At 49.7% G+C, this 23,366-nt stretch overlaps 1 protein-coding gene across 2 annotated transcripts; it reads right to left on the reverse strand.

The window, feature by feature from the left end:
- Positions 1–810: 810 nt before the first annotated feature.
- P2RY4 (pyrimidinergic receptor P2Y4) lies at positions 811–23,245 on the reverse strand. Of its 2 annotated transcripts, XM_089781635.1 has the most exons (3): positions 20,146–23,245; positions 10,293–10,349; positions 811–4,305 (listed from the first exon to the last, which is right to left on the reverse strand). In XM_089781635.1, the coding sequence occupies exon 3, from the start codon at positions 4,287–4,289 to the stop codon at positions 3,189–3,191; it is 1,101 nt and encodes a 366-aa protein (XP_089637761.1). In that variant the 5' UTR covers positions 4,290–4,305; positions 10,293–10,349; positions 20,146–23,245; the 3' UTR covers positions 811–3,188. The 2 variants fall into 2 exon arrangements, with proteins under 2 accessions (XP_089637761.1, XP_089637760.1); XM_089781634.1 differs by lacking the exon at positions 10,293–10,349.
- Positions 23,246–23,366: the final 121 nt, after the last annotated feature.

Raw genomic sequence — 23,366 nt, forward strand, 5'->3', positions numbered from 1 at the left:
GAGGGTAGACTGGCTGTGAACTCTCCTGAGGCCCAATGGAAGTGTGCCAAGCCACTGTGCTCGGGCAGACACGTGTCACCCGGCGTTCCTTCCTTTCTCAGCTTTCAGCAACGGACACTTCATGGTCTGGTTGAGTCAAATGGAACTTTAATGAGGCATTTACAAGATTCTCATGCCAGTTGTTTCCTTTGTTCGTTCCTTTCTTGGTGACGGTAGGGAGAGGAACAGTCCTCTCCTGGGCATTAGGAAAGTTGCTCAGGAGAAAGTTTTATTCACAGATCAATTAATTATCTTCATGGCCTTCATTGCCCTGGGCTCTCTGCCCAACCACCTGAAGCTAGGAGAGTGGGGATGGGGGCAAAGGTGCTGTGATGTCTTCTCTCTTAGGGTGTGTCTAGACTACATGCCTCCTTCGACGGAGGCATGTAGATTAGCCAGATCGGAAGAGGGAAATGAAGCCGCGATTAAAATAATCGCGGCTTCGTTTAAATTTAAATGGCTGCCCCGATCTGCCGATCAGCTGTTTGTCGGCAGATCGGGGGAGTCTGGACGCGATGCCCCGACAAAGAAGCCTTTCTTCATCGACACAGGTAAGCCTCATGAAACCAGGTTTACCTGTGTCGATGAAGAAAGGCTTCTTTGTCGGGGCATCGCGTCCAGACTCCCCCGATCTGCCGACAAACAGCTGATCGGCAGATCGGGGCAGCCATTTAAATTTAAATGAAGCCGCGATTATTTTAATCGCGGCTTCATTTCCCTCTTCCGATCTGGCTAATCTACATGCCTCCGTCGAAGGAGGCATGTAGTCTAGACACACCCTTGGTTATATGGTGAGTTATGTCCTCCCATTCACAAAGGGACGGAGACATGTATCAGCATCTACAACACCCACACACACAATTCCTTGACCACTGCACAGCCTTTAACCCTGTGTGCATTTCCACCCCCTCACCTGCATCCTGCCAGAACCAGTCCCAATCTCTCCTCCGCACTGCTAGAGCCAGGGCCCTGAAAGTGCTCCCTTGCCTACCCTGGCTGCCTTGTGGCATGGTGCCTGCACCATCCCCAGCAGTTCAGCTCCTTTCACAAAAGGGAAGCAGAGGAAATGAATTGAAGTCAATGACCATCCTGGAGACATTCTTCTGCCAGCAGGGAGCTCACAGCTGGCATGGCAGCCACTGCTCCCTACAAATGTTGACTCTGGCCATGACAGAGCATGCTCTGAGCATGGCCGGGAAAGATTCCTGTTATGACAGACCTCTTACCACTGAAAGTAAGGCCAGCAAAAGGCCAGGCCACTGGACCCAGGAATCCCGGTCAATTATTTCTTCTCCCCTTTCCTTTCTGAACTAAGTGTTGTCCTCAATAGCACATGCTGCTCCTAAAGTCCTAGCTGTGGGAACTCCACTCTATTCCCCTGCCCTTTGACCCAGCATTGAACCCATCAGTTAGTTACTGTTTATAAAGTGCTAAATCTCTTCTGCCAGCATTATCCCTGTTTATTTTTCAGCAGGGATCTCTATTTTCCCTGGGTCACTTTCAAGGAAGTTCTAAAAGTGTTCTCTGTGCCTGGGAAAACAGGCACTTTCCTTCTCACCTGGGACCACTCTCCACCCTTGTATCATCATCATCATCATCATCATCATCATCAACAGCCATAGGCTCAATGCCCGTTGGTGTCCGATGCCTCCCTCACTATTTCCTTCCATCTTTCCCTGTCCAGTGTGGAGTGGCTTAGTTTCTGTAGGCTAGCTCCACACCAATCTACTATATCATCTACCCATTCTCTATGGGGTCTGCCTCTCCTATTCGGACCATCCATTATGCCAAATACTAGGATCTTAACTTTTTGCTCATCGTTCATTCTGCAGATATACCCGAAAAGCTGTAACTTCCATTGTATAACCTTCCGCCGTAGGTTCTCTTTCGGCCGTATCTTCCTATATAATTCCTCGTGGTGACCTTCTGCATCCATCCTATTCTCAGGATCTTTCTATAACAACTCCTTTTGAATGCCAATATCCTTCTCTTCGAATCTTTCCTTATCACCCATGTCTCACATCTGTACAACATGCTGCTAAATACACGTTTTCAAGATGCTCAGCTTCATTCCTAAGCTAATCACTTTACTTTTCCAGATCTTATCCATCGCCTTCAAACTCGCTCTTGCTTTCGCTATTCTAGTCGCTATTTCCTTCTTGTAGTCTAGATCATATGTCATGTTGCTCCCCAAATACATGAACTTCTCTACGTTCTCTAGTTCAATCCCATCTACACTGATCTTCCTTCCTATTTCCTTATCTCCAAATACCATTGTCTTCGTTTTATTGATATTCATAATCGGTCCAAACCACTTCCCTTCCTCATTTAGCACCTGCACTGTTCTCATGAGCTTCTCTTCATCTTCCTCGATGACAACTATATAGCATATCATTAAACCCAGCGTGTCACTCTTTAGCACTGTACTGGGCTGCGTTCGCCCCTGTCTGTAGCCCAGAGCTCCAGGCTGCTTGAAACCGCCTAGTTGGGCTTCTCTCAGAAGGCATCAGGTAGCCAGTTGTGTCCTGTGGTAACTTCCTGGCTCTTTTCCCATAGTAAAATGCTCCATCTCATTGGTCTCAGGCTTCTGACCAGAGCAGTGTCACCACATGCCCTCCTTTCCCACTGCTCTGCCCCCACTTGCGTCTCAAGCAGGGGATTCACTACCTGTGATTCTTTTCATACACTTCCTTCATACAACCATCCTGCTGGGCTCCCCCATTTCCTTATGGAATGGATGTTATGGGATGTAGGGGTCTCTTCTCTCCTCCCTCCCATTGGTATTAGGACAGTCTTCCCAAGCTGTGACAAGACCAGGAACGTCCCTGGCTCTGGGACAGTTGTTCAGTTGGTGTGACGGGGTGGAGCATGCTTGGTGAGTGGGAATGTAAACCTAGTTCAAAGCATTCAGAGGTTAACGTGGGGGCCAGAATGACTGTCAGAAGCAGACGCAGCACGGTGGACAAATAAGTTACAGAGATTAAGCAGAGGCATCCGTTCTGTACGGAGCCTAAACCTGCAACTCTACTGGCTTCCCTAATGCTGGTCCCGCGTTCTGGCCTAGATGCATACCTGCTGCCCAGGCCCTGCCTAGTCCTTTCAAAACCCCTCACTGCTTCCTTTATCTGTCAGTTTCGAACCCCCTTTTCTCAGGCATTAGTGGTGGAGTAGCTGGCATCTCGGGAGGTAGAAAAGCCATTCTTTCTGAGATGAGAAACAAAGGCTAATGTAGATGTGTGCTGAGATCTGGGCATTTTGATCGCAGCTCGACGCAGCCTTCCCCTGTAGGTATCCCCCACCAAGAAATACAAGATGGGGTCTATGCAGCTGTTGATGCTGGCCAGGGGCCGTGTTATCTTGTAGGTGAAATTGATGATGTTGAGGGTTCTGCAGTTGGCTTGGAGGAGCCGGGAGGTATAGTACAGTGTCCGTGTGATGTGGAAGGGTAGGAAACAGATGGCAAAGACTGTGATTACAATGATGATCATCTTGATAGAGCGTTTCTTGTAGGAGGGGATGCTCTGGTTGGAGCTGGATAGGCTGGGTTTCCACAGTCTCTTAGCCATCAGGCTGTAGCACACAATGATCACCAAAAAGGGGATGCCGAAGAGGAGGGTCATGATTGAGGAGCTGTAGTGCACGTAGTGGTCAAACTCTTCGGGCTTGGTGGTGTCGTGGCAAAGGGTGTCGTTCCCCCTGATGCTGGTGGTGACAAAGATCAGGTTGGGTATGAGGCAGATGGTGACGACAAACCAGACACCCACGCAGATGAGGCGGGCATGCTTGGTCTTCATCCACCCGAGCGACTGAAGGGGGTGGCAGATCCCCACGTAGCGGTGCACGCTGATGCAGGTGAGGAAGAGAATGCTGCAGTACAGGTTGGCATAGAAGAGGAAGCGCACAATCTTGCAGAGGCCAACCCCAAAGGGCCAGTTGTTGCGGTCAGCATAGTAATAGACCAGCGTGGGGAGGGAAAGTACGTACAGTGTGTCAGAGACGGCTAGATTGAACATGTAAGTGGTGGTGGCATTCCATGGCCTCATCTTACTGATGAACATCCACAAGGCCCAGGAATTGAGCAGCAGCCCCACCACAAAGACAAGCGCATAGGACACTGGCAGCAGGATGAATTTAAACTCCTCATTGAAGACACAGTTCTCTTTGCCCTGGCTGGTGGTATTTGCTGTCAGCAGGGACGCAGGTGTTGGCACCAACAGAGCAACTGGGAACGTCCCCACTGAAGTGGCCATTGCCTGAAGCCAATTTCTGGAAAGGCAATAATAAAAACATCCATTAATTGCTGATCCCAGTCACTGTCAGGTAAGAAGTTGCTGGGGGTGGGGGGCGGAAATAGGGTCAGACCTTCCTCTCCCAGGCATTCCAGCAGCTTTGATGATCTTCGCAGGGGGAAGAGGGGTCCAATGCCACCCACCTTTGGCTCTTTACACAGCCAAGAGCATTTGATAACTCCCCTTTCTAAGCTCCCTCAGTGACACAAAGCACATAGAAAACCCTACAAATATGCATCAGAAGAAAAGCCTGTTTCTTTCCCCACCCCCAAACTCTAGCAGCTACTCTGATAATCCTACTGTTTCCTTAACAATGAGACCTTTATGAGCCATCGCAGCCCCATGCTCAATGCCAGCACAGCCTCTCGAAAACTGATTCAGACTAATTGGCATGACTTCAAGCATGCTGCAAATCCCAGAGGAGTGATTTACCAAGGAAAGAGTCTCACCTCCAGGTGCATTCTGCTCTGGAGATATCACTAGGGAGCTGCTAAAGGGGCCTCTTGGAGAAGACTTTCTGTGACACTGAACATTGAGAGGGGCCTCAGATTCCCCCAACCTGGAGGCATTCCCAGTTTCAGAACACTGATCTCTGAGGCACACCGAGAAGAGTCATTACAAAACTGAGTCTCATCCCTGTGCATCTGTGAGGGATATGTCCCAGATTGCATATCAACGGCAGGGGCCCAGGAGTTGTATGTGTCTGACAAATGACTCCAGAGGGCAGGGGAAAAGCCATAAAATGGCTCCACTTGGATCTCTGAATATTTACAGTCCAGAGTCCTGATTCTCCCCTGCAGGAGATGAGTAACTTGCATCTACCAGTATCAGAGGGGTAGCCTTGTTAGTCTGGATCTGCAAAAGCGACAAGGAGTCCTGTGGCACCTTATAGACTAACAGATGTATTGGAGCATAAGCTTTCGTGGGCAAAGACCATGCATCTGATGAAGTGGGTCTTTGCCCACGAAAGCTTATGCTCCAATATATCTGTTAGTCTATAAGGTGCTACAGAACACCTTGTCGCTTTTGCATATGCTAGCTTCATTCAGAGAGTCCAGCCCCAGAAGATTCTGAGCACTTCAGCAGCCCCCAGAATCTCACTAGAGATTCTGAAATTAGCTCATTTCCCTGCCTGGCATTGTCAGAAAGGCAGCAGCTCATCACCAGGGTACCAGCTGGAATGTGCAACCACAGGCAGACACCAGGAGGATGCAACCCACAAAACTCACTGAAAACTCCCAATGTCACAGAGGACAAAAGTGCAGCTGACTTGCACAAAATAGTTGCTCTAAGCAGCACTGGATGACATGGCCACACTTGCTTTATCACCATGCTCTGGTGTCCCTTGTGAAGTCAACACTTTGAAGCTCCACAAACGATCAAAATCGCATCAAAGACAAGGACAAAAAGCGTAAAGAGGTGAAAGCTGTGCTGGGTGACCAGGCCTCCTTCACGAATAAAGGGCATCTGTGACATTTGGCCTCTCAGTCCCAGGGCAGGAGCTGGTAAGCGGTGTCCTGCAGGCTCCAGTGTCTCTCAGGAGAGCCACTCAGTTGGCACCACATCCCATCACCAGCTATGCTAGTTACCCCCCTCACAATGGAATGTCCTGCCAGAAGCAACCTGCAGAAACCGGCTCTGAAGCCCTGTTATAAAAGACAAGTTTCCTACCACAGGCTGAGGCCAGGGATGGAGAAGGTGTATACTGTAAAGGGCAAGCTGTCTGTTGCACCACTGACTGGCTGGTCATTCCCATTCCAACCAATGTTTTCAGCATCAAAAGATTAAATGGATTAAAACATGGTTACATGATAATCTCACAAAGTAACGGTAAACAAGGAATAGTCATCCAATGTGTGTGTTCCTAGCAAGGGCCTGCAGAGCTCTGTTCTTGGGTCAAACACTGTTAAATAGCTTTATCAATAATCCGGAAGAAAAGCATGACACAAAAGTTGGTAAATAGCGATGGGGACAGACCAGTTGTACAGGCTGACCTGGATTGCTTGGGAAAGTGGGTTCATTTGAATAATATATATTTTAATACAGCCAGTGATGTGTCATACTCGCAACAAAGAAAGTAGGTCACATTTAATGATAGGCCACTGCATTCTAGAATGCAGTGACACAGACACGGTCATGGTAGGTGAGCAGAAATGTGAGCTCCCAGTGCAATGCTGTTGCAAAGTGGGCAAATATGACCTTAGATGTCTACACAAGGCCATACAAGTAGAAGTAGGAAGCTGGTATTACCTCTGCATGGGGCACTAGTGAGATGACTCATGTAACAGTGTGTCCAATTCTGCAGGCTGCTTTTCAAAAGGAATGTTGAAAAATTGTAAAGGGCTCAAAACAGAGCTAACAGGATGACTGGAGATCTGGAAAACATCCTTAGCTGGAAAGTGTTCAGAAGCTCAATCTATCAAGTTTATCCAAAAGAAAATTGAGAGGTGACTTGTTCATAGCCTATTCGTATCTATGTGGGGGAAAGATTTCTGAGAGCAGACAGTTCTTTAATCTAGTCCAAAAAGGCATAATGTGATCCAAGGTGGAAGGTGAAGCTAAATGCATTTAAATTAGAAAGAAAGTGCATATTTTTTACATTGAGGGCAATAATCATTAAGTCTTTAAATCAAGACTGGATCTTTCTCTAACACCGACATGCTATAGGTAAGTGGTTGATGCTGTTTACTGGGGGCCAGTTCTCTGGCCTGTGTCATACTGGGGGTCAGACTAGACAGTCTTAATAGTCCTTTCTGGGCAAAAAATCCACTACTCTATAAAATTGCTATATTTTTCTCATCAAAGGCATTGAGGCTAGAGAAGCTGGAGGTGGCTCACAACTGTAGCCATGTTCAGAAAAAAACCAAGGTGCTGGTGCATGATAGTGGGGACCTGGTTCACAGTGTTGCAGGGCAGAAGCCTGCAATAGCCAGACCACTGATTATTTTGTTATAGCAGCTCTGATCCTGTTTGTCTCTTTCATCCACCCCTTATATCAACATAAGAATGGCCATACCAGGTCAGACCAAAGGGCCATCTAGCCAAGTATACTGTCTTCCAACAGTGGCCAATGCCAGATGCCCTAGAGGGAGTGAACAGAACAGGTTACCTCGCCCGTCATTCATTTCCAATCTCTGACAAACAGAGGCTAGGGACACCATTCCTACCCGTCCTGGCTAATAGCCATTGATGGACCTAACCCCTATGAATCTATCTAGTTCTTTTTTGAACCCTGTTCAAGTCCTGGTCTTCACAACATCTTCTGGCAGAGGCTGTGCGCTGCAAGAAGAAAAACTTCCTTGGCTGTGTCTAGACTAGCAAGTTTTTCCACAAAAGCAGCTGCTTTTGCGGAAAAACTTGCCAGCTGTCTACACTGGCCACTGGAATTTCCACCAGAACACTGACTTCCTACTGTCTGAAATCAGGGCTTCTTGCGGAAATACTATGCTGCTCCCGTTCGGGCAAAGATCCCTTTTGCGCAAAGCTTTTGCGCAAAAGGGCCAGTGTAGACAGCTCAGATTTGTTTTGCGCAAAAAAGTCCCGATCGCGAAAATGGCGATCGGGACTTTTTTGTGCAAAAGTGTGTCTCGATTGGCACGGACACTTTTCCGCAAAAAGTGCTTTTGCGGAAAAGTGTCTGTGCCAATCTAGATGCTCTTTTCCGCAAATGCTTTTAATGGAAAACTTTTCCGTTAAAAGCATTTGCAGAAAATCATGCCAGTCTAGACATAGCCACTTTTGTTTGTTTTAAACCTGCTACCTATTAATTTCATTAGGTGACCCCTAGTTCTTACATTCTGGGAACAGATCAATAGCTTTTCCTTACTCACTTTCTCAATACCTGTCATGATTTTATAGACCTCTATCATACACTCTTCCCCCCCAGTCTCCTCTTTTCTAAGTTGAAAAGTCCTAGTCTTTTTAATCTTTCTTCATATGGGACCTGTTCCAAAACCCTAATCATTTTTGTTTCCCTTTTCTGAACCTTTTCCAATGCCAATACATCTTTTTGGAGTTGAGGCGACCACATCTGTACGTAGTATTCAAGATGTGGGCGTGCTATGGCTTTATATAGAAGCAATAAGATATTCTGTTTTATTCCCTATCCCTTTTTAATGATTACTAACATTCTGTTTGCTTTTTTTGACTGCTGCTGCACACTGAGTGGATGTTTTCAGAGAACTATCCACAGTGACTCCAAGATCTCTCTCTTGAGTGGTTCTAAATTAGTCCCCATCATTTTGTAGCCTGTCTGACATGTAGATTGTGAGCTCTCTGCAGCAAGGACTATCTTCCTCATTACTTGTCTGTACAACACCTAGTACAATGGGGGTCCTGATCCGTGACTATGGCCCTGGACCTACAATGATAGCAGCACTGCAGGTGCATTGGGATGTAGGTCAGACTGATGTGCAAAGGGAACAAACGAGGCTGCTGTATAGGGTTTCCACCCACAGGATATGCAATGATAATGTCAATCATTGCAAACTCTTGATTGCAGTATTTACTTGTGTTCCAGATGGAATTGGATCTTGAAGCCCTTAATAAAACATTTTCTGCAATTTCCGTCCAATTACCAAAGGTGCAGGTTGCAGCACAGGTTTATTACAGAGCTAAATTATGTTCAGTATCCTTGGAGAGCAAATGCTTTGAGTTCAGAGGGCAGGCATGCCCTATCAAATATTAACAAAGGGAGCTCAGCCAATTCCACTGTAAATAGAGGAGGAAAATGGGAAAGTAGGAAAGTCTTGCAACCTTCACGGAAGCTGCGGTTACCAGAAGCTGGACACTTCTGCAAGCTGTGACTTTGCTTTCTTGTAGGGGATCCAGTATTGTGGCATTGTCTTTGGTTATAAAAACTTCCTTGAGAAACTGCCACAGGAAATCCAGCCACCACAAGAAATGTTGCTGGTGATTTGGGAGGAGGCCCTTGGCCTTGTGAGTCAGTGCTAAGTTTTACTGTAATGCCAGGTGACTGTGCCGTGGGAGGTTTGGTATTCCAGAGCAGGAGAAACACTGAACTTCCTGATCAACTGTGATACTTTCCACAGGCATCAGTTTCTCAGCCCACTGTGCCGACCTGTTTATGTAGCCTTGTGCCCTAAGTTACCTCTAGGGTGTGTGCTTGCGCAGGCGTGTAGAGAGAATTTAGTCCCATCCGCCTCCGCAGCAAAGCCATGCAGCAGCATGCCAGTGCAAGGTTAGCTGCTGCTGCTGCTGCTGGGCTTGGTGAGGGAGTGAGGGCTCAGATGAGCAGGTCTTTGCTGTCCCTGACTCCCCAGGGCTGGAGCTGCGGCCGCGGTCGCATGGTGGCTGCCCAGCTGCTCCCAGGAGAGGCCACACGGTGGGCGGCTGCTGGAGCTGGAACTACAGTGCAGCTGCTCCTGGGGCCAGTGCCCCCTGCATCCCTGTTCCTCCCCTGCACCCTCTTCCTCCCTCATTGCCCTCTGGCTCTCAGAGCCCTCTGCACCTTCAGCCTCCTGCCAGCTCCCCCTCTCTGGCTCCCCACATGTCACTGCCCCAGCTCCCTACTCCCTGCAAACCCTGGATGCTGGCAGTAGCTTCCCTCTGCCCCAGGTGGGGACTTGCAGCCAACTCTGCAGGGAGCAGCCTGGGGCAGCCCCTGCCCTGCACACAGGCTCCCCTGGGAGAGCACTCCCTGGAAGAGGGCAGGTATCACCTTCTCCCCACCGGGGGGCAGGGGGCAGTGCTTAGGAGCAGGGCTCAGGGTCGCAGCAAGGAGCAGGGCTAGGTTGGTATCTCTGTACTGGGAGAGTGTCTCAGGGAGCAGCGCCACTGGTGGGTGCCATGATGGCACACATCCGAACAAGCACACACGCCCTCAATATTGGTCCACAAGACAAAATTCGCTCCTCTCATTCATGGCAAATTCTAGAGGGAACGCTGCAGCCTCCTTAAAATTCCTCCGCAGTGTCTACTGGATCCAGGATTCTTCTTTCTCACCTCTCCTAAAGTGCCGTGACAGATCAGATATCTTCAGGCTTGTAAATCAGTAGAGCTCTGTTGAAATCAATAGAAACACGCCAGTTTACACAGGCTGAGGATCTGGCAGCTGTGGAGCTGCCATGTCCCACCCCAGGCCTCTGTCCATCAATTCCTTTTTGAATAGGCACAAGACAGAGTTTTCCTGTGAGTATTTACTGGCTAGAAGATCCTTTTGGACCAGGTGAAGTTTGATTTATTGTGACATGATGCCCATGTGTGGCTGGTGTGCCCCTGGGAAACATTAAACATTTTCTCTCCTTACTGAAGGGTGGCGTAGAGCTGCCCTGCTGCCGTGATAGAACTTGCTCTGTTTAACAGTCCTATACCCCAAGAGAGGAAGAATAAACTGGAGTGAAATCAATGGGACAGTGACACACACACACACTGACCAAGAAGACACCATGGTTGACATACGCGACAGGCAATCGATTCAGACTTCAGAGATGGAGAAATACATTCTGCATCCCACAGTCAACAGCACACACCACACTTCCAGGCCTAGGCCACAGCAGTAAGGGTGTGTCTAGACTACATGCCTCCGTCGACGGAGGCATGTAGATTAGCCAGATCGGCAGAGGGAAATGAAGCCGCGATTAAAATAATCGCGGCTTCATTTAAATTTAAATGGCTGCCCCGCTCTGCCGATCAGCTGTTTGTTGGCAGATCGGGGCAGTCTGGACGCGACGCGCCGACAAAGAAGCCTTTCTTGATCAGCACAGGTAAACCTGGTTTCACGAGGCATACCTGTGCCGATCAAGAAAGGCTTCTTTGTCGGCGCGTCGCGTCCAGACTGCCCCGATCTGCCAACAAACAGCTGATCGGCAGAGCGGGGCAGCCATTTAAATTTAAATGAAGCCACGATTATTTTAATCGTGGCTTCATTTCCCTCTGCCGATCTGGCTAATCTACATGCCTCCGTCGACGGAGGCATGTAGTCTAGACGTACCCTAAGAGTCAAAACGAGCCTTCTACTTGTCAACAATCAATGCAGCAGAATCTGGGCCATCAGAGCTCTTCCATCCAGTGAACCAGTTAATCAACACAGACTGCTCAGACTCCAGAGCCAAGCGCGACCATTGTGAAGGGCTGTCTGCATACTTTACTGATAAGATCAGCCAAATACCTCTGGAGCTAAGCGGGACAAAATTCCTTCCAATGTGATTTGTATTACCAGCCCTGTAGCCTATGACTGAGTCTGACCCAATCACACTGGCTAAAGCTCAAAAAGCCTTGAAACATATTAGAGCAGCTACATGTGAAGCAGATCTATCCCCCTCTTGCCTGGTAAAAGCCAAAGAATAACAGGTCTGCCTATTTTTAATGGAAATAATCAGTTGGCCATTCAGAGATGCACACATACCAAATTCCTTGGAAAATGCAATAGTTTGCCCAATCATCAACTAGCCAGCACTCGACCCTGAAGATCTCTCCAACTAACATCCCATCTCCAACTTCCCGTACCTTGGCAAAACCATTGAGAAAACAACTACAGCATATGACATCAGCCAATATACTGGGCATCTCCAAATCAGGGTTCAGCACCAGGCACAGTGCAAAGACTGCTCTAGTAACAGTAAAAGACAATCTCATGGCCATGGACACAGGTCAGATCTCTCTGCTCACTCTATGGGATCTTGCTGCAGCCTTATATACCATGGACCACAAGGCACTACTAACATCCCTATGGGACACAGCTGGAGTAGTCATTTCAGCTCCACAGTAGCTCCAGTCATTCCTCGCCTACTGACCCAGAGCAGTAATGGGAACTGGCTCTTCCTCTTCCAACATTTTGCCTGCTTGGTCCTGTTGGATCCATGCTATCCCTGATTCTCTTCACTACTTGAGTGAGACTTCATGGGCTCAACTGCCTGCAGTATGCCAAGAACTCAACTGTTTATCTCATCTTCGACGGATTCTCAACTACTGCTGCTATTAAGGTGTCAAAATGCCTGCAAGAAATAAGCTCTTCTATGAAGAGCAGCTGGTCCAAGTGAAACCTGAGCAAAACCAAAAGAATGGTAGCTGGAGATAGGAAACGCTTGGAATAGCTGGCCAAGATGTTGCGTCCATTTGCCATTGAAGGCATGTAGCCACTATTGGTCAGACTGATACAAATCCTCGGAGTCTTGATTCCTTGCTATGCCTGGATAACCAGGTGGTATCTGCTTCCAAAAATGCCTTCTTTCACCTTCAGAGTGTTAGAAATCTTCAACCCTTCCTCCCAGAAAAGGACCTGGCCAACCCAATTCATGTTTTTGTCACCTCCCGGCTGGGTTACAGTAAATCATTGCATCTGATGCTGAATGTGATGCACAGGCTCTCCAGCTCAGGGATGAGCAACCATGAATAGTAAGTGGGCTGCATGAGTGGCTCTCCACCTCAGTGGTCTGTAGTAGCCTGCAGCCCACTGAGGTTCTTCCTGTGCCCCATGGCCCCACTGGCTGCCCCTCACATGCCTTTTGCACACTAGGGCACCAAAACCCTACACTTACCTGCTCTCCTCCCTTCCAGCACTTTCAGAGCACATGAATCACCTGATTCATGCTCTGTCCCCACTCCTCTCCTGCCCTCCCAGAGCTGGAATGCCATGAACAGCTGATTTATGGCTCCTACAAAATTGCTGGGAGGGAGGAGTACGGGGCCCCATACCCCAGTACTCAAGAGGCATATGGGGGAGAGGGACAGCCATGGGTCCATGGGCTGCAGGTTGCCTACCACTGCTCCAATTGGTACAGAATGTGGCTGCCGACCTTCTCCATGGCATAGACTTCCATGAGCATATCAGGCCTGTGCTCAAGTCCCTCCACCTGCTCTGAGGCCAGTTTAAGGCTTTGGTCCTAATTTTCAAAGCAATTAATGGATTGGCTACATTAGGGCCTGAATTTTGAACTAAGAGTTACCATGACAACTGTACTTCACTGAGGCAATGAAAATCTCAAAACCCCAGCCAAAGCACATGGGGGCTGGTGATAAAGCATGGAACAGTCTTACAAAGGTGATCAAGCAAATCCAGAGCCTGACTATCTTTAGGAATCACTGCAAGGCCTTCCTCTTTGAGACAGCCTTTCCACCCTCTGTGATGCTCACAATATGAACCCCTCCTTCTATTCTCAAACCCCTACTCACCACTATCACCTTTCAGAAAACAACCCCACACTCTCTCCTAAAGGGTTTTGATTCTCAAAAGGGAGGAACGTAAGAGATTTTATGAAGTCCAATATGGACTTTGGCATTGTTGTTGATTTTATGTGGATGGCACTATAAAACCCTAAGATAAATAGTAAGTACTCCCTCCTCTTTTAGCCCTCAAGGAGAAGCCATTGTCAGATCCTTAACTGACGCATCTCCCTGGGTCTCTCCTTAGTAGACATAACTTGGCAGTAAAGTGTCATGACAGCTGGGACATAGGGAACATTCCACAGCTCCTTATCTCCAAAGATGGAATTATTACCCAATGGAAACCCTGTAAAAGCTGCATTTCACCATGGGAACAGCAACATTGTCTCACTGGTGACAGGAGCTGGGACAGCACCTTAAGATGTGTAGGATTCCACAGAGTAAGGAAATGGATTTTCCCCTTATAAAACTGCACAGGAAATTCCCCAACTCTGTAACCAGCCCAATTTCAGGACAGAAGGAATAAGCAGCTGAGAAGCCCAGGCACAAAATTGCCCTGAATAGTTTGGGGAAAGTCCCATGGAGAACAGAATAACACAAAGCTGCTCAGGGCAGAGTGTGTACGTGGTTATAGGGGACCCCAGCAGTAGAATACATCTTCCATGAGACGAGGCTTGGTCTGAGCCTGTCTGGATCTCTGGGCAAGAGCCACGTCTTCAAGTGAGGCCTCCCGTGAGAGTGGCACCTCCCCACATGGAATTCAAAGAGAACAACATTTCCAGGAATGAGGAGAGGCCAACAGCCGCTTTATGCAAATGTCAGGTATCTGACACCCAGTGATGGGCCTTCTGAGTACCAACTGGATAGATAGATGCCACCTGCAGACAAGGATGGAGCAGGGCCAGGGCTGAGAGGGAAGTAACATTTGGACTTCCTCTGCTGTGGGGAGAGTTCTCCTGCAAGAAGTGTTACCGGTAGTGGCAGGAAAAGGGTCTCAAAAGCTCATCTGCTCCTCAGGGGCAGAAGGATGAAAGACAGTGAAACCCAATCTGGCACATGCCTGCTACCACCTCAGAGAGAGAGATCATTACTTCTCTCCATGCCCTGCCTAGTTCATTATCAACAGGCACTCATCTGACCCTCAGCTGATGCCTTCCCCCAGCCCTGGCCCTATCAGCAATCACTCCTATCAGTTTTGTGCTATCCTCAGGCCGGAGCTCTCTATTTGCTCTCACTGTTGACTCTGGCTGTGAAACAGGCTAGGGAAATGAGAAGATGCACCCTCCAGACGGGATGCAGGAAGATGTTATCAGGCAAGAGGCAGCGTGCAGCAGCTCTGAAAAAAAACAAAAACAAAAAAAGAAGCAACCAGGATTCTGCTTCCAGCCAAGAGGATCTTCAACAGCCCCGCTACAGGACCCCTCCCAGTCCCAGCTGCACAGCCTAAAGTGCTCCCAATCTCAGGTGTCCCAGAAAGGGCACTGAGGAATCACTATTAAAAAATACTGCATTCTCTTTCCAGCCTGAATTTTTCTCATTTCAACTTCCAGCCCTTGCAGCTTGTTGCATCTTTGTCTGCTAGGTTTTGCACTCAGGTATGCACCACATCAGTCCCAGAACCTTAGCAAAACAAGACGGGTGAGTGAATGTCTTTTATTGGACCAAATTCTGATGGTGAGAGAAACAAGTTATTGAGCTTACACAGAGCTCTTCTTGAGATCGCCTGAAGAAGAGCTTTGTGTAAGCTCAAAAACCTGTCTCTCTCATCAATCGAACAAAAGATATTCTCTTTCCCCGTGTAGTTATTTATAGGCTGAGAGTCACCATTTAACCTTCTGGTTCCTAAGCTAGACAGCTCGACCTCCTTGAGTCTGGTTTAACTGTTCCCATGGCTCTTCTCTGAACTTTTTCCAATTTATTAACATCCTTTTGGAACTGAGGACACTAGAATTGGATTTGGTATTTGCAGTGTGGCCTAAGACAGAGGTGATGATAACATCCCTACTTCTACTTGATATTCCTGTTTAGGCATTCAGTGATCACATTGGCTGTCTTAACCATGGTGTTGCACTGGTCGCTTATGTTCAGTTGATTATGCACCAGGACCCCTAGTCCTTTTTGGAGTCACTGCTATCCTATATAGCTTCCCATCTTGTAAGTATAGCCCACGTGTTTTTCCCCCTGAATGTAAGACTTTACATATATATGGTTGTGTAAATGCAGATGGTTTGCTTGCACCCTGCTTATCATATGATCCGAATTACCGATGCTGTTTGTTATGTTTTCAATCAGTTCATTGATAAAAATAGTAAATAGCACAAGGCCAAGAACAGATTTCTGCTGGACCCATTAGAAACACACCCACCCACTCATAATTCCCCATTTATAAGCTTCAGAGGGGTAGCCGAGTTAGTCTGTAACAGGAAAAACTTAAAAAACAACAAATAGTCTAGTAGCACCTGGTATCATGAGCTTTTGTGGGCACCACCCACTGCTTCAGATGCCAGGAGTATTAAAAGCTCATGATACCATCTACATCAGTGGTTCCCCATCTACATCAGTCACCCCACCGGTGGGTGACGTTATCCTGCTGCATTGCCCAGCTGGCTGGTCCTGTGCCAAGTGCACCTGCACCGGCGCCAGACCCCCCACCACGGCCATTTTACCGCTCCAGACCGGCTGCCCTGCTCCCATGGCTTCTCCGCTGCACTCCCCAGCAGGTTCTCCCGCCGCTGGCGCTTCCCCACTCCCTGTCACGGCACGAGTTCAGCCCCGCAGCGCGTGAGACCTGTCCTCCCCCGGCCATCCCGCGTCGCGACCCCAACTAGGCAGGCACACATAAATGCCCCGGTGGGCGCCATGGCGTCCGTGGGCACCGTGTTGTGGACCACTGATCTACATGTTTTGTTAGTCTGTAAGGTGCTACTAGATTATTTTTTGTTTACGTTTTTCCCCATTTATAGTTCCATTTTAAGACCAGTCAGTTACCCAGCTTTTAGTTTGTGCTCATATTCATTTTGTTTACTACAATCTCAAATGTCTTATTGAAGTCTAAGTATGTTGCCCTGATGCTATTACCTTTCAATCAAACCTATCATAATTCTATCTATCTATCTATCTATCTATCTATCTATCTATCTATCTATCTATCTATCTATCTATCTATCTATCTAATTAAAATCAAGAATGAAGCATGTCGTTTCAAGTCCCATACACTGCACAGAATGTGGTCCCTAGAAACTGAATTTGTCAGTGCTCCTGGCCCTGACACATGAGGCATACCTACACTGGAGCTGAAGATGTAATTTCCAGCTTAGGTAGCCATACCTACACTAGCTTTGATCAAGCTAGCACCCTAAAAATAACAGTATAGCCACAGCTGTGTGGTCAGCAGGATTCATAGCCAAAAGGAGGAGCAGCTGGGCCAGGTTCTAGAAGGAAATGGCCCAGCTGCTTAGGAAAAAGGCTGAGCCTATAGAGGGAAGGGGGTGTATGGGATAATACAGTGTGACTGCCCCAAAAGCTGTATGATCAATGTTAGACAATACATCCTGGATCCCTCTCATAAACAGTCCCTTTGTTCCCTTCTGTGGAGCTAGCCCAGATGCAACATGGGCAGCACTGAGATACAGTTAATGAAGCAGCAGCCCCTACAAAGGCCATGCATGCCAGTCTACAGTGACTAAGAAACAGTGTGCGCCACAGCTGGTGGGGGCAAAAAGATGCCCAGTATCCAGGGGGCATGCACTGGCTTCAGCCCTTTGACTCAGGAAGGAAATCTCCAGGGAGGGTTGCCAGATACTTTCACAAAAAATCCCAAACATGATGGGGAAAAGAATTGGTTGAGCAAAAAAACCCCAAACAAACAGGGCACCAAACTTGTTGAGAAAAAAGAAAAAAAAGGTCACTGCACCTTTAAATTCCCACGCTCCCCAGCTCTCCACTCCTCCTCACCCTCACCAAACACAGCAGGGGAAGAATGTCCCAACTGACCTTCCATCCGAGGAAAAACAGAAAATACCGGACATTTTCTGGGTTTTTTTACCAGACGCAATTACCGGACTGTCCGGGCAAAAACCGGACACCTGGCAACCCTAGCTCCAGGCCCTGCCTGTACCCCACCAACTGCTCCTGGCCCTACTCAGACCCTGCTGTCTGTCTCCCATTCCATGCCCTGCCATATCCCATTGCCCATGCCAAATCCCTCCCACTGCTCAGGCCAAATGCTTCCTGCTACCCAGTGTTCAATCAGGATTGGATGCTTTTCTCAAAGCTCAGCTCTAGGGATTATTTTGGGCATGGTTTGTGACCTGCACAACACAGGCGGTCAAACTAAATGATACCAGTGGGTTTTTTTGGCTTTGGACTCTAAGAAACTCCCTTCACCTGCTCTCGCTACTGGAAAAAGACACTGCACCCTGCTGTATGACTTCATTCCAGGTGCATCCTAGTTTATATATTGACACAGGCAGTATAAAAATGTCAATAAAATGAATGAGACTGTTAGTAAAGAGCCCAGATTTGCTTTAACAGCTGAAAGCGCCTATCTCCTGCCTTAAGGGCCTTTCAGGAGCCAGGGGTATAATCGGGTGTTCTATGTGATACACCATTTCTTGCAAGGAAACTGCAAGGGTGTGTCTCCTAAACCACCACTCTGGGGGCTGGAGTAGGGATGGAATAGTCTAGTCAATTAACTGATTAACCGATAAGCAAAAAGCTTATAGGTTAATGCTATAGACTACACACGTTCCACCCCCACCCTCCCACAGTAATTTTTTTAGCAGGCTGGCCAGCAGCATGGCTCAGTCCCGGCTTGTGCCGGGTACAGGACCTACCCCCACTTCATCTATTAGGAGGCAGGCGGGCAGGCAGCCTGGCTCAGTTGCAGTTTGTGCCGGGTGCAGGAGCTCACATCCCACCCCCAGACGGGCTGCTGCAGTGCGGGGTGGGAAGCAGCCAGACCCTGAGGGGAGCTAGTTTTTAAACTGCCTCCCCTTGTGGACCAGCTCCCACCTGGCACCCTGCACTGCTGCCTCTGGTAGAGAGGAAGCAGCATGGGGTTGGCAAGGGCCTCCCCGGGAGTGGGGCTGGAGCACACTGGCTGCTGGCCCCACTCCTGGGGACTACAGAATAGTCGACTACCCAATAAGAATTCATGAGGTTACTCAACTATTCAATTAACATCCCTAGGCAGGAGTGCATGCTGGGCTGGGCATGCTGGGCTGGGCATGTGGGGGCTGCTGACAGACTGACAAGTGATTTAGCAGCTGAGGGACAAACCCAGTGCGGGTCACCCTATGACCTGGGGCATGAGGGGGCGCCACTTCGCCCTCTTTCATGTGCCTTGAAGAAATTGCAAAACAAGAGAGGAAGTAAAGTAAAGCTTCTTGTGTAAGGCCCCTTGTCTCTAATCTCCACACTGCAGTTCTGTCACAAGAGGAGCATGTCCCAATTTCTCGCTTTGAGCCTTCCCTGCAAGAGCAGGACCTGCATGCAGCTGCCCCAAGCACAGATGCTATTTCTCCTCCGACAAAGGGGAGGCAGGACCCCAAAGGTCTTTGCCAGAAATTAAAGACACAGCTCAACACCTCAGCACTGTCCCTCACACATGGCAAGCTGCCTGCCCCTCCCTACAGTGACCCATTTTCTCAGCCAGGCAGGATGGGAGGTGAGCGTGCTCCCCTTTGCTCTGTCAGCAGACAGAGGCCACGAGCCAGTGTTCCCACCCTTGTGCAATAGGACACGTGGGGACTGTGTCCTTCACACAAGCAGGGGGGAACCTGGGCAGTCTTTCAAAGCTTGTAGAACTAGTGCAGCCCAGGGAGCAAGCCAGCCTTACACTGAGGTGGCCTTGTGGGGTGCGAAGGCGGCCATGTTGATGTGAGGAGGGGGAGGTCATGTTGTGCAGAGGTGGGGGTGGTGATGGCAGCAGGTGTGTTGAGTGAGGAGGGAGCTATGCCGGGACATGAGTCAGGGCTCTGGCTTGTGTCACCACACATTATTGGGGGTGAGTCATTCAGTGATCTCTGTTTAACACCCACGAAGTTCAGCCTCCAGCCTCAGAGAAGTTTGTGGCCAGCTCCCCTGGAGGGGCAAGAAGAGGCTCAGTGTGGCTGGTCTGCTGAACACAGACCAAGGGCTGAATGCATGGACATGGGCCTGGCAGGGAATAGGTCAGGATTCCATGCTAGGGAAGGTTTGAGTTCCATCAGGAATCAGGACCTCTCTGTGTTAGGCGCTGTACACACCCATAACAGACAATAACCTCGGCGAGCTTAGGCTGTCTGAGCACTTGTAGGGTGGGCCCTGAAATGACACGTGCTCCCCCCAGCGTAGTTGTCACCCGGGTCCTGTCTCCTGTCCTGGTGTTTTTCACAAGTGAGTTTGTTTTTCTGGGTCTGGAGTGAACACCACTCCCCAGCGCTGGGCCCTCCCTGACTTGGTCCCATTTGCCTCTCAGACGTTCATAGGGGGTTAGTTCTGCGGTGGCGAGGGATGGACAGTGCATCCTGCACCCAAAACTATGGCTCAGGGCTCCAATGTAATACAGTATCTGGATAGCACCCCCATGTCTCCCTCGCCCTCCCTCATGCAGGTTCTTGCAGTACCTCTCCGTGGCCCTTTGGGTCTGCCTGGCAATATTGCCACAGCTCCCTGTGGGCACCCCGCCATTTCCCTCCATGCCCAGCCTCACCTGTGCTCCCTGGTTCCAAGGTCAGTTCCTGAGGTGACGTGTGGCCCTGTATTGGGCTGGACCCCAGCTCGATCCCATCCCTGGACAGCCGGTGCTGAGGTTCCTTCTGGGCACCATGCAGTTCTTGCTCTCGCTGGGCACTTGCAGCATTTCAGACTTGCTCTGTGAGCAAAGTGCCAAGGAGAGGGAGGGCTGGGGTGGAGAGAGGCGGGGACAAGCACCCAAGACAGAGTGCTAACTCCCTCCTTCTATTCAGCTCACCGGCTCAATGGGCAGTCCCAAGAACACCGCTTCCCCACGCCTGCCCAGCTGAGGGGCACAGACCCAGCCACCGGGCACTCAGCCTCCGGCAGAATCCCTGATCTGCAGACTCATTGCTCCCTGCTTATTCACTCCCCTCGCCCATCCTCTGCTCCTTTTAAGACACTGTCTTCACTTCCTCTTGGCTTGCCCAACACTTGCTGGTCTTTTGTAGATTCACACACTGTGATACACTCACAGATTAGACTGGAGGAGGGATATAGGGGCTGGGAAGCGGCAGGGGAAATGGGTTGCCTGGTTCTGTTGCCTACCTGAAAAGAAATTGCACTTCACAGGAGAAGTGAGAAACTTGCAGGGGGAAGTGGGGAGCACAGACACCACTGGTGAGCTCTGATCTCCCAGCACCGGTAAGTGAGCTGCTGCCGCCATCCCCTCTTTGCAGCTTCCGACTCCCTTTGCCAGAACTGCTTTCTCCCAGCCCCAGAAAGGGCCCCACTGGATTCCTGCTGGGGTGAGGTAGGGCTGAAGGCTCCTCCTTCCAGAGCAGAATCAGAACCCCTGCTTTGCTCCTCTTTGTTGTGGGACCCCAGGAGACAGGTTTTACTAATGACACTTTGCACAGACCCGCACTCTTGACACCTGCCATACAAAGGCCCAGCCTACATTTGTGGTGAACGATAGCACCCCCAGTCTGGGTGCACCACAACTCCATGCACCCTCTGCAGCCCCCGACCCCTCCTTGCTGTCTGGCCTGGCCAGCCCATTGCCAGAAGCCTGGTCTAACAGGAGATCAAATAGCAAATGTTGCATCATTTGGGGAAATTGCACTTGATAAGAGGTTCCCATTTGTGGGACAAAGCTGCCAGCTGCTTTGCTGCGCTTGCCCTGTGCCACATTCCTACCCACCGCTGTACTATACCCCTACACCTGCTACTCAGCACAGCTGCCCTACACCACTGCCTTTGTCCAGACACCTCCACATGTGTTGACCCTAGCATGCGCTCGCATGCCCCATCTGCAGCACAACTGCAAGCCAGGTGAGAAATGAGCAGATGCAAGGTGTGGGTCACACTTCTCACCTGGAGCAGTGGGTGACACGTTGGTGCGCCCTATGGGCTGCAGCTTTCCAGGGTCCTGGGGCACCCCCGAAGCCATCAGCGTCTGCCCCAGAGCCAGGGAAGGTTGGACCTGAGTGCCAACAGCAGGAAGGGAGCCAATGGCAGAAAGGGAGCCGTGGCACATTCTGCTTGGCAGCTATTTCCTCAGCCTGTGAGTGCACCGGGGCAGTGGGGATTTTCCCAAGTGCATCACTGGAACCGTGGCACTAGTGGTGAATCAGTCCCAGCAAGCTCAGACAAGTGCAGAGCTGGGCAGGGCACCAAGGGCCAAGCCAGCATGTCCCCCAGAATTTTTGTATTGGCCGTGTCAGTGTATAGGAGCCATATGCACCCTCTGAGCAACCCCTGCTGTTCAGAGCAATCAGCCCAGTAGCGCTGGTGCTAACAGCCCCCAGCACCCCCAGCAGTGGGTGTTTCAGTGCAGTGGAGGGTGTGTAGCTGCTGCACTCCCACTTGCTGGGCCATTGACAGATAGGTTCAAGTTAGGGCAGCCCTTCACCCCTGTGCTAACCTGTGCTGGGAGCTGTTACAGGGTTTTCTCCTCCTCCATGGTCCTTGTACTAAGCTCAGCTCAGCGGACCTGCAAGCCCCTCTGACTTACCCCTGCCTGGCAGCAGAACATGCCTGGGGGTGGCAGGGGGGGGGAGGGGAATTACTCCTGATTCACACCAGTGCCAATGAGCCCCAGCCTCAGTTATTCTCCGGACAAAGGCTAGTGCTGCCACCTGCAGGCCAGCCTGAGGAATGTGCCTTATAATGGGTATGGAGGGGGGTGGAGACAGCACTATAGCCAGCCACACTGTGGCTGTGTCTACACTGGCATGAATTTCCGGAACTGCTTAAAACGGAATACTATTCCGTTTTCAGTTTTTCTGGAAAAGGAGCGTCTACATTGGCAGGCTGCTTTTCCGGAAAAGCCCTTTTTCTGGAAAAGCGTCTGTGGCCAATGTAGACACGCTTTTCCGGAAAAGACTACTGGGCTGTCTACACTGGCCCTTTTCCGGAACAGTGTTCCGGAATAAGGACTTATGCCCGAGCGGGAGCAGAATAGTTTTTCCGGAATAGCGGCTGATTTTGTACAGTAGAGCGTCGTTGCTTTTCCGGAAATTCAAGGGCCAGTGTAGACAGCTCGCAGCTTATTCCGGAAAAGCAGCTGATTTTCCGGAATTCGTGGCCCAGTGTAGACACAGCCTGTATGTTTCAGGGGTGGACAGACTGACACAAGCACCCAGCTAATATAGCAGTGAGTAGGGGCTTGACTAGCTGCTCAAAGGAAACCCAAATATTTGTTCACTGTCCTCCCTGAACCACCGTGTTAAATAACATACAGCAGCTTGTGTGACTTAGGCCCATCAATACGTGTGGGTTGGGCACAGCACGGCAGCTCAAATATTAAGCAACAGATTGATCCATGCAAGGAACCAGAAAGAACCTGCTGGGACAGGTTCATTGCAGATGGAACCAGACTGAAAATTCACTGCGGCGGGGGGTTGAGGGGAGGTATATTTGGGGGATGGGAGAGATCTACACTTGCATGTGCACATACATGCACACACACCCAAACTCCTCTGGGTGGCTGAGAGATTCACAGGTACCTTTCTTCACCATGCCTGGAGGGGAGCAACAGCACTTAGGAGAGGTCTGGGTGCTGCTGCTCAGTCTTGAGAGGCATCGGCAGAGCTCTGTGGGAAGGCCAGGCCTGGCAGGGAGCCTGGGCAGGGCTGAGATAGCTGTGCTGCTCTTGTTATCTAGCAGGAAAAGCATAGACCATCCTTGCCCACACCAGCACTAGCCCCTTCTCCCTGCCTCAAGCACCAACTTCATCCTCTCACTACAGATTCA

This window comes from Pelodiscus sinensis, chromosome 13, assembly GCF_052426305.1.
Source record: "Pelodiscus sinensis isolate ZL-2025 chromosome 13, ASM5242630v1, whole genome shotgun sequence".
Lineage (NCBI taxonomy): Eukaryota > Metazoa > Chordata > Testudines > Trionychidae > Pelodiscus > Pelodiscus sinensis.